This window comes from Archocentrus centrarchus, chromosome 24 (genome assembly GCF_007364275.1).
Source record: "Archocentrus centrarchus isolate MPI-CPG fArcCen1 chromosome 24, fArcCen1, whole genome shotgun sequence".
NCBI lineage: Eukaryota > Metazoa > Chordata > Actinopteri > Cichliformes > Cichlidae > Archocentrus > Archocentrus centrarchus.
The window spans coordinates 16,238,056-16,257,385 of record NC_044369.1 but is presented as its reverse complement, the minus strand read 5'-3'; the positions used below and the strand labels follow the sequence as shown (position 1 = coordinate 16,257,385).

The window sequence follows — 19,330 nt, the reverse complement described above, 5'->3', positions numbered from 1 at the left end:
AAAAAAGATCATAACTCTGATCATTCAATAAGAAAAAATGCATCCCGCAAAAAAAATGGTAGTAAATGAAATTTACTAAGACTAAGATTGCAGTTTCCAACACTTCCCTAAAGGGGCGCTCTGATTTATTTGCCTACATGTCACTGACTGTGCAAACAGAGAATGAATGTGTACGGCTAGCCGGCTGGTAGCTTCGGCGATGTTGTCACTATCAGAATGATATCGCAGCGGGACAGAGGAGAACTTGCTCGGTTTTATACTGTCACAGATCCCAAGAAGCACCGGAAAGGCTATACTGTGTACAAAGTCACTGCAAGGGTAAGTAAATAGATGATGGGCAGTGAGAAGGCTAAGCTAATGCTAGGTAGCTGTGCTAGCCAAGCTATAATGATTATAAAGAGAACCAAACAAAAACGGCAGTTTAACCTGGTGACGGTGAACTAAAAGTAGACATATGTGTAGCTAGCGAGCATATTCAGACGCTGTTTTGTTTTTAAACATAGGTTGTCTATTTGCTAACTTACACTATCGATATGAGACTAACTGAATGTGACCCAGAGTTAACCCGGGTGTTAACGTTGTTGACGTTATAGACAGACATTCGTGAGGTGGCAGCTGGTTCTGTTTATAGTACTTTTTCAGTCATGTTTCTCAGCAAAAAAAAAAAAAAAAAAGCCCTAAAATAAGTATTTAACCCTTCTGCGATAGGCTGTGTTGTATTATTCATGTTAGAAGCTTTAGCTCTCACAGGATACCCCTGAGAGTGAGGTGACTGTTTCAAGATGCGAAAAAGAATGTTTTAAAATAAATCGCCTGCAGTTTTGGACAGGGACGCTTTAAATTGTAAATAGGAGCTTGTATCCACGATAGGAACACACAGCAACTCACAGATGAAATACTTTGTGATCCGCATGTTGAGGGGAAGCAAGAGAGTCACAGAGGAAGAGTGAGACAGGTGGAACAGTGAAGGTTAGATGTGTTTAAATACCTGGGTTCCACCACCCTAGCAATGGACAGTGAAGAAGAGAGTGCAGGCAGGGTGGAGTTGGAGATGAGTGTGAGGGGTGATTGTGACAAAAATGATAGCAGCAGGAGTGAAAGGGAAGGTTTCCAAGATGGTAGTGAGGACTGCTGTGATGTATGGTTCAGAGACAGTGGTGCTAACCAAAAGACAGGAGGTGCAGCTGAAGGTGGCAGAGCTTTTCATTGGGAGTGACCACAATGGGCAAGGTTAGAAATGAGTACATCAGGGAGACAGCTCAGGTTGAGTGGTCTGCAGACAAAGTTAGAGAGGCAAGGCTGAGATGGTTTGGACATGTGCAGAGGACACAGTACAGGGACAGTGGATATATTGGTTGAATGTTGAGCTGCCAGGCAGCAGGAAAAGTGGAAGACCACAGAGACGATTCATGGATGTAGTGGAGGAGGACATATAGAGGATGGTGTAACAGAGGAGGATACTACGGATAGGGTGAGATGGAGGCAGATGATCTCCTATGGTGACCCCTAAAGGGAGCAGGTGAAAGAAGAAGAGGATAACTCACAGAACTCACTGGCATCAGGCAATGTGTCTGCTGATAATTGAATTTATCTCATTAATCCAATTTTATTTCAGTTTTATTTATATAGCACCAAATTACAGCAACAGTTGGCTCAATCAGCGTTTACAGCAGAACTCCAGTAACCACATGGGCACATTCCCAGTTTAATAACTGGATTTGGACAGGCTTAGTTTCTTTGTTTCCGCCTGGCTTCCGTCCTTTCTTGTTATGACTCTTGGTGATGTCTCGTTCTAACACTCGAGACTTCCATCACTTGCTTCATAATGCAGTCATTGTGATGCTCAGTGCCCTGACCCTGCTCATACTAGTGACAGCCCCGCAGGAAAGTTGCAACAGTAAAGATAGGGGTCAATCACATGGATTTTCTCTTCTCCCTCTTTCACACAGATAATCTCCAGGAAGAACCCAGAGGATGTCCAAGAGGTAAGACATGCAACAGTTATTATTATTATTATTATTATTATTATTATTATTATTATTATTATTATTAATGCATTTATTTATTTTAATCTAACTTTTTGAGTAGTCAATGCTTCTTTACCCTGGGATGTACTCTCAGGCTTGAGAGTACATCCAAAAATTATGGCAAGAAGCCATAATTCCACAATTCAGTGTTACTCTTCTTAGTTCAAGAAGTTCAGAAAAGCTGAAAGTGTTATTTATCTGGCTGTACATCCCTGATGCCCAACTTTTATACCTTATAAACCAAAGCTGAGTTCTTTTATCCAGAAATATTGTAAAATGTAATTTACATAAAAAGAAATATGTAAATAATTAGGCCTGCACCTACATGGACAGAAATACACAGAACTTACTCATCACTTATTTTGCTCAAAACAACACTTTTGTCATTTTAAACAATTTAACAAAAACTCCACTTGTCTGTGCTGAGTATGCGTGCTGTCTTACATTTCAAACATGATGAGGAATGAAGTTTAGCCCACAACCACCGCTAATGCAACAGGCATGATGTCAATTACTGTATGTGTTTCTAAGAGACAGAGGGAATGTTTTGCCAGAAACACACATGCCTCCATTACTGAGTAATGTTCCTGTTTGGGAGCAGTGATTGGCCTAGTTTTCCTCATACCATCCATCTCTTCAGAATTTCCACACACCACTCTTGCATCTCAACATTTGGCCATTATGTTTTTCTTTATTCCACTAAGTAAGTAACTACTTGATTCAAGTTTGTGTGAGTTTGTTGTCGCTTGTATTTTAACTTTTGATACATTGTCGGGTTTTTTTGCGGCTCTCTCCCCCTGTTGCTCTTACCAGGCGGAGGGGAGACCAATGGAAGCAAATGCACCTTGAGAAAAGCTCCACACTTCACAGAAACTCACTGGAGATGAGCAGGTTTCGTTTCCAGGATTTATTGAAGCACAAAGTTAAACAAAGTTCGAGATAGCAAAAAGTTAAACAAAATACAAGATAGCAAAAGTTAAACAAAATGCAAGAAAGCAAAAAGCCTCCCGAGAGTGAGCGCCTTGGTGCTGTTATAAGGTGGTAGAAAAGCAAAGAAATAAACGTCCAGAGTTTAACAGAATATAAAAACAGAAGCCCTCTCGGGAGTGAGAGCCTGCAGCCGCTGCAAACACGGGTGAGAGGAAGAGCAAAGAAGAGCGCTCCCTCCCAAGTTTGCCATGCCCTTATATAGCCCAATCTCACACCTCCTGCAGCTGTTATCAGGGGAGGGGACATATTAAGATGCTCCTTTAAGCAACAGTTCTATGAATTGATCTCGGGGGGGCTAACAAGACACCCAACTTTCCCACGGAAGGAGTCCAGGTGCGCCTTCACCCCTCCCCTCGGGAGAAGCTGGGTCAAAAGTGCACTGGGTAAAAGGTGAAGCTCCTCACAAAGGTGGGGGCTAGCATTACTTAATGGAAAAATCCCAGGTTGCCTGCAGAGCAGGCCTTTTCCACCTACCTATGCAGTGCTCCAGTGTGTGAGTGACAATATAGGTGACAAATAATACATAATGTGACCATTAATTAGAGTGTGTGATTAATATATATATAACAATACATGATATAAAAATATTGATATAAAATACTGATGTCATCAAGATAAAAATACACGACATTTCCCCCTTTGATGCCTACTGGTATCAACACAACGTATTTTTATCAATTCAAGAGTAAATATTTGTTTAAACAAGGTGAACATTGCAAAAACACTGCGTGAGCTGTTTTTATCGATATAAACATTTGCAAGCTTCAAACTAAATCTTCTCACTCACATGGTGTGCTCGTCAACTCTGGATGCTAGAATAAATCTCAATCCAGAACAAACAAACTGATCTCACCAACACAACATCCTCAATTGCAGTGCACACCACACAGGTCAGAGGCACCTATACTTATGGGCACAAAAGATAAGGCACTCGAGATATAGTATCTATGTGAAAACACAACAATAGCGGCAATAGCAAAGACAATTTCAGTGTTAGACAGACTTCATAACATTGTCAGCATCTTTTAGACGATCATTCAGTCCTCATGATGTTGTAGCATCTTCTTCAGGCTTCTGTGAGGACCACTTCCTCCATTCCACCTGTTCCCCCTTCGTTGCTCTAAGCAAATCGTTGATGATCTTCAATTTCAATTCTCACCAGTGAGCTTCTGAATCTCACTGGCTTGCTCTCCATCGACGACCCTGGCCGTAGCCCACTTACTGGTGACAAAATCAGTGTCACTGTCGAGCTCTGCCGCTTCATCCGTTAGCTGACTTGTTTCACAGACTTGGTTGCTTGAAGATGCGTTAAGCACTTCTGAACTGGAGGATCTCTCAGATTCCCCCTAGTTAGCGTTGTTCCCGGTGAGCCTCGTGCCACGGGTGTTAGGTGGCACTGGCTATCTGCTGTCATCAGAACTCCCACTGGCTGGGGAAGCAGCTCCCAGGAGTCACGTAGGTGATGTCATCATGTCGTGAAGGCCCCTCAAACGACTCGGTTCCAATCCAGGTGGAGGCCTCAGCCCACAACGCGTTCTTGTCGAGATGGTTCCTTCTGCTTCCAGAAGATCTAAGAAGATCTGGGTCCATGCTGGATACCTGCTCTGCTGAGTCTCCTCTCTCCTTTAGCCGTTCCACAACAGGGCGAGCCTTCGCTGGTCACGGATCTCAGCAAGATTTTCTCCAATACGAGGCCAGGCTCGGCAGCCTCTTGGCTGGGGGAGGCTGAATGGGACTGTCAGAACCTTATCTTCCATTCAGGTTTTGTTGTTACTGCTTATAGCATAAAACATAAGATTAATAATATCCATAACATGCAATGTTAGATCTTCTTGAAGTAAAGCACTCCCTTTTCTCCCTTTTTTCTTATTAAGTTGTTTTTATATTTACACTTCTCTTCATTTTTATGCTTTTATAATGGGTAACAGAAAGGATGGCATCTACAGTTGTTATCTTACCTGGGGAGTCCTTGCCATCACACGGTAGTGTATTTCATAAGGCAGAAGTCTATTTTGCATTATCATGTACAATATTTCATGCAGGTACCCTTTGTAGTTAATCATTTTGGTTGTCATATAATCTTTTATCTTTCAAATTTAACAAAGGTTAGAATAATACTTTGACCCAAAGCAAGCCTTGTTTGCTTTACAGATGGACTTCTAAAGCAGATAAGCATCCATTATATTTGTCTGGTAGGAGTTTCTTCTGTTCATTTAGGACAGTATCTGTCATCTGTATCCCCAAACAATTATGGGGTTCCCCAGGGTTCTCTATTGGGGTCACACTCTCTTTTCTTTATATTTGCTTCCTCTGGGTTCCACTTTTGAAAGGCACATCATTGCCTCTCATTGTTTGGCAGATGAACTACAAATATACTTATCTTTATAATCTGACTGCTTCTGCTTCTATGCAGACACTAGTAAACTGTCTTAGGGATATGTACTCATGGCCTGGAGACAAACCCTCTTAAGTCAAATAAAAACAAAACAGAAATAATTTTATTTGGACCACCCCACCTTGGTTGGGTATGAGAGCGCTATTGATCGTTTAGCCTCCTATTATCACTCTGTTATGTGGAACCTTGGTGATTTTTGATGGTGTTCTAAAACTCAACAAACACACCAGCCCTGTTGTTAGGAAGAGCTTTTCCAATTAGTTAAAAATGAAGACCTTTTTCCCACAACATGACTTAGAGAGAGTAATTTATACTTTTGTTACTTCTTGTTTCAACCTAGTTATAATTCTTTATATGTTGGATGTGATCAGGTGTTACTTAGTTATTTAACTGAACTTTTGAAACCCTATATTCCTTTCAAAGCCCTGCGGTCTACAAACCAAGTGCTCCTCAGTTTGCTTCAAGGCTGAAAAGCAGAGGCAACAGAGCCTTTACAGTGGTGACATCTGATCTCTGGAGTGATTTACCCTTTCCCATGAGAGCAGCCCAAATTCTCAATCATTTAAAAAATTTAAAAATGTTATATTTGCTTACATACAGATTTATTTGAGTTTAGTACCCTTGGTTTTACTGTGCTAACACAGCTTTTTCTTTTTTTCTGATTGATTCTTAGTATATATTTATTTATTGTTGGTTTAGTGACTGATCAACTGAGCATGTTTTATATAAACTATACTGCACTTAGCTCACTTGAGATTGTTTTAATATTCTATAACATAAATTTTAAATTAACTTGATGCACCCAAGCATATTATCATATTTAGACAAGAAAGACCTCACTTTCTGCACTATGTTACCTATGCGGAGCGGTATTAATACTATTATTATTGCTAATGACATAGCAAATCATCAGCCTCACTTTCTAATGTCCTCCAACAATTATTCCCCCTTGAGGCTGATGAGTGCTTGACCATAACTTCCTACCTCGGCTCCACTGTCTGTTCTCCAGCCTCATACTGACCCCCTCTGTATTCAGATTACTTATGTCCAGTGAAGTGTCACCCTTTAGTTCTCCTCCTCCTGGAAAGACAAAGTTAGCTCTGACCAGGCTATGCCCTCGATCACACCTTTGAGATCTCCTGGCCATTTGATTTTAAAGTAATGGCCACTGCACTGGGAAGCTGTAAAGCATCAATTAACTGCAACACAGCCTCTCCATATACTAGAGGATTGCCTTCAGCTCTGTGAAATCCTCTCTATTTCTAAATATTAGCATTAGCATGACAAACCTCATTAACCTAGGCTGAAGCAATGTACAAATTAAGTCTTACCTGTAGCCAGTGTACAAGCTGCTGTTAAAGCTTTTTGATCTGAGATCAGCGATGAACTCAGCAGATCAACCTTCTGAGCTTCCAGAGCAGAAAAACTTACACCTGCAGAATTAAGTTAAACAACTGTGCAGCCCACATTACAGCCACACTCATCCCTAAAACAAGAACCATCCTAAGGCAGTGTTAAATCAGCTGTAATAAATTCATTATGCACATTAATTTTCTCAGCTCCTGAATTTGTCAGTCTGTGGCACAATCATGAGGAGTTCATTTTGGAAACAGGGTTAACATTATTACATCTTTAATAGTTCAGGGGCAGATAACCTTACCTCCTACCCCGTAGTTTTATTTGAGTGATGACAAACCTCGGGCAAAAAACAAAACACACAATTGATGTGGCATACAAAGAGTTACAGGATGACCTGGAGTTAAAATCCTAGTTTCTGAAAAACAAAGTCTGCTGCCATCAAACCTTGATAGCAAGGTGAGAAGCCAGCTTTCATGTTATCCAATTTTATATTGTAATAAGGCAGGAACCGCTTAACCTACTGGGATCCTGCGTAAGGGCAGCTCTTACCTAGCCCCTGCTATTAGCCACATATAAATGGAAAGGTTTCAAGTAATCTGATTACCCAATGCCAGGTCAGATTGCGTGTCCTGCTTCAGTGCATCAGATGTTGCTTCAGCTCCGACCGACCACTGCAGCTAGGGATCAGAGTTAGTTTGTCCTGCTGCTTTATTGAAGCAGCAGAGATGCAGTTTTAAACACATAGTCACAAATCCACCGTCTGCTGAATCCTGTCATTCCCAAACATGTCAACATTCACCAACCGTTTGCGGTTGTCAGGTTTTAATCACAGTTTCTAATTGAGAGAGAACAATTAGCGTCCTCTGTCCACCAAACTGTCTTCCTAGATATTCAGTGGTTTGTTAGCAGAATTGCAAGAATTCTTCTCATTTTGTTATTTTTGAGGACGACAGATCGGCTGCATGCTGTGAGACAGTACTGAGAATATTCAGATACTTCAAGTCTTACACTAAAATTTGGTTGAAGATGTTAGGGCTGTTAATCACAGTTATCACAGCTGTCATAGAATGTACTAAGTACTAAACATAAATACCACTTAATATCTGGTGCACTGTTAGAAAGCAAAGATATGGATTAGGAACCACAGGTGTATCAGAATCTGCAATTGTATCAGTATGTAACTGTCTGAATTTGGTTTTAGTGTATGAGCTTTAAAAGCACTCCAGCCTTCAATAGCTCATCAATATTAAGCCTGATAGCTTCAATGGCATGTGACTTAAATGAACTTTGCCTAATTTATTAAGGTAATTTGACCTCAGGTTTCAGCTCAACTGTATCAGGCTGGACAAATTTGAGCCCTCCCTCATTTCAAGGATTCAAGGATTTTAATTTGCCATCTGTGCATGGACCGAGGTCCAGACACCTTGGAATTTTTTTGTGCAGGGCTCTCTCGTAGTCAGCCAAGTATACTGCGTTGTTTCACTCAGTTGAGATGGAACCTGTTTCAACAACTACTTATGTTCAATGGTAATTGAATTTGATCTACACATGTTTATCTAATAAACTATCCATTCACACTTCAATCATACTTGGTGGTGGTAAGTGTTTTGTCCTTAGAAATGTGCATGCATTTATTGTGTAGTTAGATTCCCTCTAAAATAAGCTTTGTCTTGTTAAACATCAGTGCAGTACATGAGAGTATGTCCACGAGCAATCAGCAAAGAGATGTGGCCCAGCATCTGACACTTGTTACCAGTTTTTCAGTCCATCAGGTGCAGCAGCCACACCCTGTGGAGCAAAGTAGATGTAGTCACCAGTAAAAATGAACTGATCAACAAAAGAACATTTTTCTTCTTACGTTCCCCTATTGATCAGCTCATCAAAGCACAGTCCATAGTCTTTGGACTCCAGTTTCTCATCAAACAGTAAATGTAGAGCAATCCGGGCTCCTCAGCTCCTCAGTCTCCTCCTTTGCATTCGTACCCAGAGCTCCCACATTTCATCCATCGTTCATTTAACATGGAGTCTTCAGTCACTGGCTGCAACCAAAACACCTCAGGTTGAACCCAGACACAGTCTCTGTGTCTGTTGGCACATCATCACTCTGTGTGCTTCCTCAGTTGACAGTTTGCATACAGTTCATCACTGTTGCACATGATTTTGCTTCTAAAGAACACAGAATGTCTTTTCTCATAAGACTTATTGAAATGTCAGCTTACTTGACAAATTAAAGGATACGTCAGGTTGCTCCTTTTCCTCTTCAGGCCTTTCTGGACCTCCTTATGGCCAACAGGCTGATGGTCTAGCCCAAGAGGTCATGTGGCAATCTCTCTGGAGGTGACCTGTGAAGTTACCTCTAAGCAGGTGTTTCTCTGTTGAGTAGGCTGAGTGAGTCCAAGCAGCGGTCCTGGCTGTGACAGTTTTCTCCTTCCTCCACGCCAGGTCACTCTGCTTCTCATCTGCTTCTAGTTTCTCCCTCTCAGGTGTACAAGTCCAGATTGTCACCTTGATTAACATGCATGTGTACAACAGGCACAGCAGATTCAGTTAGAGTGTTAAGAACAGTTGGTGCAGGGAATCCACTCGTTACCTGTGTAGTGCTGACAGCAGGAGGAGCTGGCTGGGTGAGCAAGAAGAAGCTGCAAGACTCTGAGCAGTGTTAGCAGTCAGCACTGCAGCCTGAGCCTCAGTGTGCAGTTATCAGAGGTGTTTAGCCTTCTTCTTCCTCTGATTGGTCAGCTCTCAGTCTCTCCTCCGTTGGAATGTACGCGGCCCTTTTGTTGGACTCTCCTCCTCTCTCAGGATTTCTCCTATCTTAGAAGAGCTCTGCCATCAGGATATTGCAGCCTGAAAAACTCCACTATACAGTGTGTTTCATCTCCAGTTTCACATCATCAGGCAGGTTAGTCTGGAATACTCTGCTCAGCTCACTGGGATGTCTCCCAAAGAGCTTAAATGTCTCAAAGTGCAGAGCAGCTCCTGCAGCATTTTCTCCAAAGGAAATGATGACTTACTTGGTTTTTGTGATGTTGAAAACAGTCCATCAGCCAGTCTCACCATGTCCATAAGCATCCATGGCTCATGGGTAGACACACTTCACCCCCTTCACGGTGGAGCACATAGACACATTGCGCTCCCCCTTCCTCCCATTCAGGAAGTAAGAGTTCTTGTGTGTCTGGACGTCACTTTGCTGGCTGTCCGTCTGGTGTATTATCTTCCAGCCTCTGCTCCTGCCTCCTTTGCAGGAAGGCCATCCTCTTCCTTGTCCAGCTGTTGTTATTGTTGTTGTTTAGGAAGGTTGCTGTGGAGACCTGCAGCGTCATCTGTAAATCATCTCTGGACACAATGTTAGTAGAAGAGAACAGATTGCATTCTGCTCATGTACTCTGCTCTTTATCTTCATGGTTTTTTGTTTAAAGGTCCACTTCTTGTGTGACGTCACTCACCGCAGTTTGCTCAGAGGACATGCTTCTCAAAAATGATCTTCCAGCACTTAAAGAATAAAGTGGAGGCATTTTCTGCCACAATGGGGCAGAGAAAGACACTTCAGGAATTTTCCTTTTTTTTTTTTGTTTCACCTCCACTTTATTACATCATTTCTGTTTACCATAAATTTTGCTTTAATCTATTTCCCCTCTATCATAACCCCAAAACCACTTTCTATCAGTAAACGCATTCTCATCTATATGTCACTCAGCAACATGCCATGTTAAAAGATACCAGGTGAAAGTCAGAGATGGAAGTCCATCATTGTCATTGTGCATACACCACACTCCTGGTTGGAGGTGGATATTACCGTTTTATTACCGTGTGCATGGGGCTGTGGATCACCCCCCTGTTTTAGAGGATCTCCATGGGTTCCTGCTCCACACTCGCTCTCTGAGAATAACACAGTGTCCACTGTGAAACAATAGCTGTCTCTCTGGCTATAATTTTTACTCAGAGTAATCTCTCAGCACCATCAAATCTATTTAATTCATTTGTTATTTATTTTAACTGTGTTTATTTAATAATTTGGTAAACTTACAGATTTACTTCTATAACTATGTTTGGAACCAGGCAGATATACAGCAGAGAGGTCATTGCAACTCAATTTGCCCCCTTCTTCTAAACCCTCCGGTATTCAAAGAATGTGCTGAGGTGAAGACATCATCTGCACTGAGAACACACACACAAATATCCAAACAATATTTCCCGAGGACCAACTTACAGATTTTTCTTTTTCTAGGAACTCCTTTTGACTTCATCATACAAAGAGTTATGTTTTAAATTAGGGTTCTTGTGAGGTGTCAAAGCTTCAGGTTGATCAGCTGAGTGTCCTGCAGTCTCTCAGACCTGTTACACAGATGTGTTTCTAATAATCAGATTATCTGTTTCTGAAATTCCTTTATCTCCTCAGAGGCTCAGCTGTTATTTCATCCTCTCTAATCTATTCTCACCACTCCTTTACCTCACTCACACCTACTACATTTATATTTTCACTTAAATCTATTTATTTTAGGCTCAGTTTGTGTCCAAGCTATATTATTATCATTACTATTTTGTTATTATTTATTATTCATACTATTGTTGTTATTATAGCTATTTTATTTAATTCTCTCTTAATTTTCTCTTCTTTCAATTTCTCCCAAATATTTTAACGTTTATTTCCCCTTATTCTTCCAAGTTTATGATTCATCCTTACCCATTCTCTTAGGCTTTTTAATTTTATTTGACTCTTTTTCTAGTTAATGTTACTTCTATTATTAGCTTTAATCAATCCAATTATTCTATCAGAGGTTTTTCACTTTTAAATGGGTTATTCTTTTATTCAAATGTATTTAAACTGTTCCTGTTTTCCCCTTTTGGTCTCTAATTTAACACTTCTAGCCCCTCCAGATTATCTACTTTTAAACTTTTTACACTCTTCAATATTAACTTTAAACCTCAATGATTAATTTTCCTAGTTTGCACTTATTTCTCACAATTTTATGCAAACTTTAATTCACCAATTGTATAGAAAAGCAGACAAGCTCTGCTTTTAATATACACCCCAACAGATGTATGCTGCTGCAGGCTGAGGCCTTGCAGCCCGCAGCAGGTCCATCTTCACAGATCACTCCTCCACTACACTGACCACCAGTTCATGAACACATCTATTAATTTATTTGATCTACACTCCGATTATTTCCCAGTTATTTTATTGTTACCATTACATAATGTTATCTGTTATTCTACTACAGCTGTTAGAGATTTTATTTATTTCTTCACTATCTTCTAGTTTTCCCCAAGTATTTCCTCCCTTATTTTTACCAATTTCTCCCAATTGTGTCACTTGTTCTCACTGACCTATTTTAAACTTCTAATTCTAATCTACTTCTTTTCAACTTTTCTTTTGACCAATATCAAATTTAACATTGTTTGAATGACTTCTGGCTCCGGCAGGAGCTTTGTTTTGTTCACAGGGCTATTTTTATTTGAGCTCCTCCCGATTATCCTTAACCTATTACTGGTTACAAAGTTACTATTAATCCCAATTCATAAATTCCTTATTCACATATACACAACTTCTTTTCTCTTAGAGCAGAGAGAGAACTGCCCAGCGACAGCTCTCTCTCTCTCTCTCTCTCTCTCTCTCTCTCTCCCAAACTCCCTGCCTGCTCGCACACACACACATCCCAGGCTCTCCCACACACACACACAGGTCTGCAGCCAAGGCCTTTGCAGCTTGCAGCAGCCTCTCTCCTCCTTCTCCCACAGCAGGTTATATTCTTGAAGCACAATTTACAGCAATAACAAGGATAAATGAATTATACTTTTCAAAAGCAGAATATACAGCAGGGAATAACTACAAGCCCAGGCAATATGTACAAAACATTACTTAAACACAACTTAACCAAATGGCACCACTCATCCAGTGCCTGACGTCATAATCTCCCAGTCGGACCTCGATGCCTTATTATCAAAGGTTTCCCCCTTCAGAGAGCTACCCCGAAGAGCTTATCTCGATCCGCCCCTGGTTGTCGACCCCGACCGTGGACCCCCGCTCGTCAGAGCCCGAACCTTTAGCGGATTCTGATGAAACGTGCGGTAACCGCCGTGCGACTTTCTGCTAGCTTCCTTTTTTTCATACAGTGAATCCTCCAGGCCGAATCTTCAGTGCATTGTTACCGCAAAGGTCTCAAAATACTAATCATGGGACCCCCAATAGCTTACTTCCGATACACGACCTGGGCAGTATCGCCCGCGGCAGATAGCAGCCTGAGCTCGTCCGGCCCAAGATAAAGGTTTGGACCGGATAATTCTCAGCGGTAAATCTCCGCGAGGACCTATCACTTTATTCTCTTCAGCGCTTTCTCAATAAATACCACAGAACAGATACGACAAGACGAACAGACAAGACAAACACCATTCACAGCTGCGATCTCACTCACAACACGCATTCATTCCACTCCAGAGTTCAGCAAAGCAAGAAAAACCCCAAACACAACACCTGCTCAATCCAGGAGTCTCCTTTTATCCAGATTAGACCATTTTAGCTCAAAATAGCCGACCACAAAACCCTTAAATTTTACAAATTCTTTATCCAGAGCAAGACAGCTGTTTTATTTTGAAAGTGTAACCAGGAACTTGGGCGGAAGTCTCAGTCACCCGGACAACACCATTGTTGCAGAAAACTGCTTTACTTACTTTTGCGCGCTTTTGGTGTTCTCCGTAGCAACGTGAGGCTCCGTCCAAACCCTAGGTACCTCTCCAGCTGTTCTTATCTCGGAGTCCTGCCGCGGTCGCCAAGATGTCGGGTTTTTTTGCGGCTCTCTCCCCCTGTTGCTCTTACCAGGCGGAGGGGAGACCAATGGAAGCAAATGCACCTTGAGAAAAGCTCCACACTTCACAGAAACTCACTGGAGATGAGCAGGTTTCGTTTCCAGGATTTATTGAAGCACAAAGTTAAACAAAGTTCGAGATAGCAAAAAGTTAAACAAAATACAAGATAGCAAAAGTTAAACAAAATGCAAGAAAGCAAAAAGCCTCCCGAGAGTGAGCGCCTTGGTGCTGTTATAAGGTGGTAGAAAAGCAAAGAAATAAACGTCCAGAGTTTAACAGAATATAAAAACAGAAGCCCTCTCGGGAGTGAGAGCCTGCAGCCGCTGCAAACACGGGTGAGAGGAAGAGCAAAGAAGAGCGCTCCCTCCCAAGTTTGCCATGCCCTTATATAGCCCAATCTCACACCTCCTGCAGCTGTTATCAGGGGAGGGGACATATTAAGATGCTCCTTTAAGCAACAGTTCTATGAATTGATCTCGGGGGGGCTAACAAGACACCCAACTTTCCCACGGAAGGAGTCCAGGTGCGCCTTCACCCCTCCCCTCGGGAGAAGCTGGGTCAAAAGTGCACTGGGTAAAAGGTGAAGCTCCTCACAAAGGTGGGGGCTAGCATTACTTAATGGAAAAATCCCAGGTTGCCTGCAGAGCAGGCCTTTTCCACCTACCTATGCAGTGCTCCAGTGTGTGAGTGACAATATAGGTGACAAATAATACATAATGTGACCATTAATTAGAGTGTGTGATTAATATATATATAACAATACATGATATAAAAATATTGATATAAAATACTGATGTCATCAAGATAAAAATACACGACAACATAAGATGGCAGAGAAATGGGGACTAGATCGATTTATGTGCTGGCCTAGTAGCAGTTACTTAAGGAAAAATCATTATAGTTTAATACTGTGGCATGCTCTTGTCATTATGTTAGGTACGGTATTTTAACGTGATAAGCGTGATTTAACAGGATTATCAGTGACAATGAGATTACATTTACAGACAAGTAGAAAATCAACTTTCTTCTCCTGTTTATGTGACAAAATTGATAATCCATACAATTAAAGGTACCTTTGAGCCCAAAACGTCTGATTTCATCCAAGTCTTCTGTGGCTCTCTTTCTGTAGATAACAGTATGGAAGAGATACAGTGATTTCCGGAAACTCCATCAGAATCTCTGGCAGCTGCACAGGAATGTATGTGGGCAATCAGAGCTGTTTCCTCCCTTTGCTAAGGCCAAGGTTTTTGGTAAGAAAATAACCCTCTCTACTCCCCTGTGTCACACATTTTCCCTGAGCAAAAGCTTGTCTGTGTTCTGATTGTATTAAAACTATTCCTCCACAGTCCTGTTCTTCTTTTAGATTTCTTTTGGTTCTGTAGTACCTCATCTTTGGGTTGTTAAGGTTTTGAACAAAGACAAATGTGACAGTAAGACTTTGTAGTGATTGCTTTGCCCCCTTCACGTAGCTTAGTGTTATCATACTGTATTATTATACTAGTGAAACTAAATACAGTATAGTCACTTGCTTAATGGCAACATCACTTATCTGTGTTTTTTTTGCATCCATCCATGTCTGTATAGGTCGTTTTGATGACTCAGTGATTGAGGAAAGAAGGCAGTGTTCTGAGGATCTCCTGCAGTTTTCTGCTAATATCCCTGCTCTTTACAGTAGCCAGCACATCCAAGATTTCTTCAAGGTACCCTAGCACACACTGGCAGAAACACAAGAATAATCACATAAAGACTATGGACTGAAGTATTTCTTATTTTCCAGGGTGGTGAGGTCCACGACGGCTCAGAGCTCATTGGACCAGCAGAGCCCTTTTCTGAGTTCCTGGCTGACAGTTTATCAGACTGTAGCTCTGATGGTAGGGTTACACAGAATATGCCTTTCCTATTAATTCAATTATGAATCTTTCTTTGAGCTTACAATAAAACAGCTTATTCAAACTTGCTTAGAGATGTGTGGATCTGTTTTTCAGTTCAAAGAGACATCAGTGGGGCAGAAGATTTGACTATCACATCTGAGTATGGAGGTATGTATGAACATGCGTGCGGGCACACATACACAAATTATTATTTTTGGATATATGTGGATTTATTACATGGACAGTCTACAAGAGAGGTGAAAAAGAGAGTGCAATAAGGGTGGAGCAGGTGGGCACTGGTAATTTGTGACTGAAGGATAGCAGCAAGAGGGACAGGATTAGAATAGTATATCAGACAGCTCAGATTGAGCAGTTTAGAGACTAAGATTGAGAGGCAAGGGTGAGATGGTTTGCACATGTGCAGTGGAGGGAGAGTGGATATATTGAACAATGAATGTTAAATATTGAGCTGTCGGGCAGGAGAAAATGAGGAAGACCAGAGAGAAGATTTCATGGATGTAGTGAAGTGTAGTGTAGTGAACCATCTGCTCTGGGAGCGGCTAAAAACATGAGAAGAAAAAGATGTGGATTTATTAAATATGTCTGTTATGACCCTGGGATTTCTGTTCTTCCCAGGCCCATCCAGTGACAGTGACCTGACCTCCCTGGCAGTGGATACAGACTCTTTGGCTGAGTTGGATGATGGCATGGCCTCAGGTCACACCTCCCCAAACCAACCACAAGGGGGAGCCACCAACATTAGCAGTAGCTGCAGCCCTCGCTTGCCCTCCCTGCATGTACGTCGCACTCCATCACCTTCCCCAGTCCCTGCGTCCTCAGCCCCTAACCCAGAGGTCAGCTGGCCAGGTCGAACGCCACTGTTCTCCAGCAGCCTGAAAAAAGCCGCTGGCAGCAACCTTAAGGACGTTAATTTGGACTACTTGGACAAAGCCAGCGAGCTCATTTGTTTTGCTGTACAAAAGGAGAAGGAAGAGGACTACCAGGCAGCTTTTTCATATTATCGCAGTGGAGTCGACTTGCTGCTGCAAGGTGTCCAAGGTTAGTTTGACTGAGAGTTCAATAACTTCTCTAATAAGTCAGTGGTTTTAAGTTGAGTGACACTTGAGGTCAGGGACACACCTAGAAGGCTGACTTTCAGTCAGAGATTAGCAGTTATTGAAGTGCAGAAGCAGTATTGTTTTGTTTAATTCCATTTTTAAATTTTGCTCGAGATTTACCTTTTCATGCATCTATCAAAGCATAAATACTCTGCTGCTTAATAGGCTGATACAGTATTACCATTCTGTCTTATATGTAAATACTGTGCTAGTACAGAAACTTTAAACTCCACTCTATACAAACTACTTTAAGAAAGATTATGATTACTCCTTTTTTAGGTGAGCCAAGTGCCACGCGGCGAGAGGCCGTGAAGAAGAAGACTGCTGAATATCTGATGCGTGCAGAGCAAATATCTAGTCAGTATCTGAGAAGCAACATGGGTCAAGGGTCAACACAAACAGTGGTGAGTGGGAGGGGAAATACTGGCTTTTATGTTGTCTGGCTTATGTTCTTTTATATGTATGTATCCACTGGGTTCCTCATGCACAGAAAATGTTGTGACATCGCTAACCTTGTAATGATTAAAGCGAAGCAGTTTATCCTTTTGACCGAATGATTCAATTATATATGTATAAAACACTGAAAAGTTTTTCTTTTCAAGGCCTTTGGGGTACAGTGCTGCTCTTCTTTGAGCAGAGGAGGGCAGCAGAGTCCATCTGAGGAGCTGAGTGCATACAGGGTGTTAGGGGTCATCGATAAGGTAAGTTTTCAGTTCACAAGTGTTGCATCTTGCAAGCAAACTTTATGAATTAATTTCATTCATGCACTCAATCACCAGTTTGCCTTTTTTCTACCAAGCAAGTCTGCAATGGGAACACATTTAAATTCATGTCATTTACTGGGAGGATTCTTACCAAATAATTACACTCAGGTCAAGCAGACATTCGTTAATTTAATGAATACCTCGACCCAGAATATGGATGGTATCCAACTCCAGATTTCTCTTCCTCGTGTGTCCTTTACTTCTTTGACCATCTCTTTTATTAGGGGCAATAAAACGCAGTAGATTTACTGGATGTATGGTAAGGGCTGAGTGTGTGTATGTTTAGCATCAGTTATGACTACCACAAGGTCAGTTTGGGTTGCTGGTCCTCTCAACCAGCTGCCGGCGAAGCAACTTCTCCACTCAGCCATGAAATGACTTGGCAAGCAGCTCAGAGAGCGACACACACAACACTGAATCAATGATGCTCATCCTACACACTCACACACACACACACACGTGCATGCACACACAACAACAAACCCTAAGGAAAATGTTGTCACAATACCAACATGTGTTACTCCACTGAGGTGCACCCAAAATACACAATATGTCAGAAGTCTTTGAGGCATAAAAAAAAGCCATCAACCAAAGATGAAGTTATCCAGCAGTGGCTTTTTCTTTCCTCTTATCTCCTCCTCCTCCTCCTTCCTCCTTTTACGTTAAATGGGGACAGAGGGGACAGATGGAGAGAGCTCTTCACCCTACTGCCCCCACCACCGCCCCCTCACCCAGCCCTACTAACCCCCCCCCCCCCCCCTTCCCTGATGTTTGTTTCTTAATTATATTAGCACCCTGGCTAGCACCGCCACTCTGTTTACTCACTGCTCCATTCATATCCATTTAGCCTGCACCTGTTTGGTCCCAGTCAGGGTCACACGGAGAGAACGCAGAGAACGCACTCACAAAACATACGCACGCACTACACACAAACACACACACACACTGGTTCGTACACATATGCTCAAGCTCTCCCCTGAGACAGGGAGGGAGTAAACGAGCGATGGAGATGTCAGAGAGGAAGGGAGGAACGAGGGAAGAGGGAGAAAATGAAGATCTCAGGAAGAAGGAGAGGAGGAGTGAGAAAGACCAGGAAAATAAAATGAGAAAAAGGATGTGCTCTCCCGTTCTGTTGAAATCTGTCAATTTAGAGGTGGCACTGCTAATAATTACTGCCTCTGTTATGACAAACTGCATAGGTCTGTGGTTTTAGAGACGTGTTTTCTAAAGTTGATGCTCAGTCTTATCTATAAACAGTTATAAATGCCTCTCACTTTGTTCTGAATGTCTTTTAAGGATTGCAAGGAATGACCAGATTTGCTGATAATTTGTCAGCAAATCTATAAAATATCCAAAAATATTAAAAAGTCATATATTATCTCACCAATTGTAAATGATCTCTGGAAGCTCTCTTGATTCCTATTTTTCTGTATAATATCACTGAGACTGTAGTTTGATCAGCACAACACGATTCAACATAGTCTTGCAAATTTAGTATAATTTAGGGACTCACATTAATCTCACAGTATACCTTATGTGTGCCCTGACCTAATCATTGAAAGAAAAAAAAAGCTGCTTTGAAGGACATAACCACTATATCATCTTAGACTGTGTGTATATCTGTTCATGTTCAGCAATTAATGGCGCTCTTCCATGGCAGGTTCTTTTGGTCATGGACAAGAGAACACAAGAGACTTTCATCCTGAAAGTAAGTCTAGTGTGTGTATATGTGTGTGTGTGTGTGTGCACGTGCGTGTGTGTGTGTTTTGCTCTGCATCCTCGTCGTCCTGACTGTAAGTGTGAAGTGTGCCAGAAGCCCCTGTGTGTGACTGGTGTAATTGATTCTAATGGGCCTGTCCCTGTCAGCTCCTCTGCTCTCAGGTGTGAGACGTGTGCCAGATGCCAACACACCGCGCAGGCATAAATGACTACACACACGCGCGCGTGTGCATGCATGCCTACACACTCTCACACCCAATGTGAACTTTACATGTCGAGCTGA

At 41.8% G+C, this 19,330-nt stretch overlaps 1 protein-coding gene across 1 annotated transcript in view; it reads left to right on the top strand.

The window, feature by feature from the left end:
• Positions 1-144: 144 nt before the first annotated feature.
• Positions 145-19,330, top strand: part of rps6kc1 (ribosomal protein S6 kinase polypeptide 1) — a 33,760-nt gene continuing 14,574 nt past the window's right edge. Inside the window, exons 1-10 of the mRNA XM_030721091.1 lie at positions 145-318; positions 1,950-1,985; positions 14,705-14,825; positions 15,160-15,275; positions 15,353-15,446; positions 15,561-15,614; positions 16,083-16,505; positions 16,844-16,968; positions 17,167-17,265; positions 18,989-19,036. Of these exons, the coding sequence (XP_030576951.1) occupies positions 217-318; positions 1,950-1,985; positions 14,705-14,825; positions 15,160-15,275; positions 15,353-15,446; positions 15,561-15,614; positions 16,083-16,505; positions 16,844-16,968; positions 17,167-17,265; positions 18,989-19,036 (1,218 nt within the window). The 5' untranslated portion in view covers positions 145-216. The remainder of the gene's footprint in view (positions 319-1,949; positions 1,986-14,704; positions 14,826-15,159; positions 15,276-15,352; positions 15,447-15,560; positions 15,615-16,082; positions 16,506-16,843; positions 16,969-17,166; positions 17,266-18,988; positions 19,037-19,330) is intronic.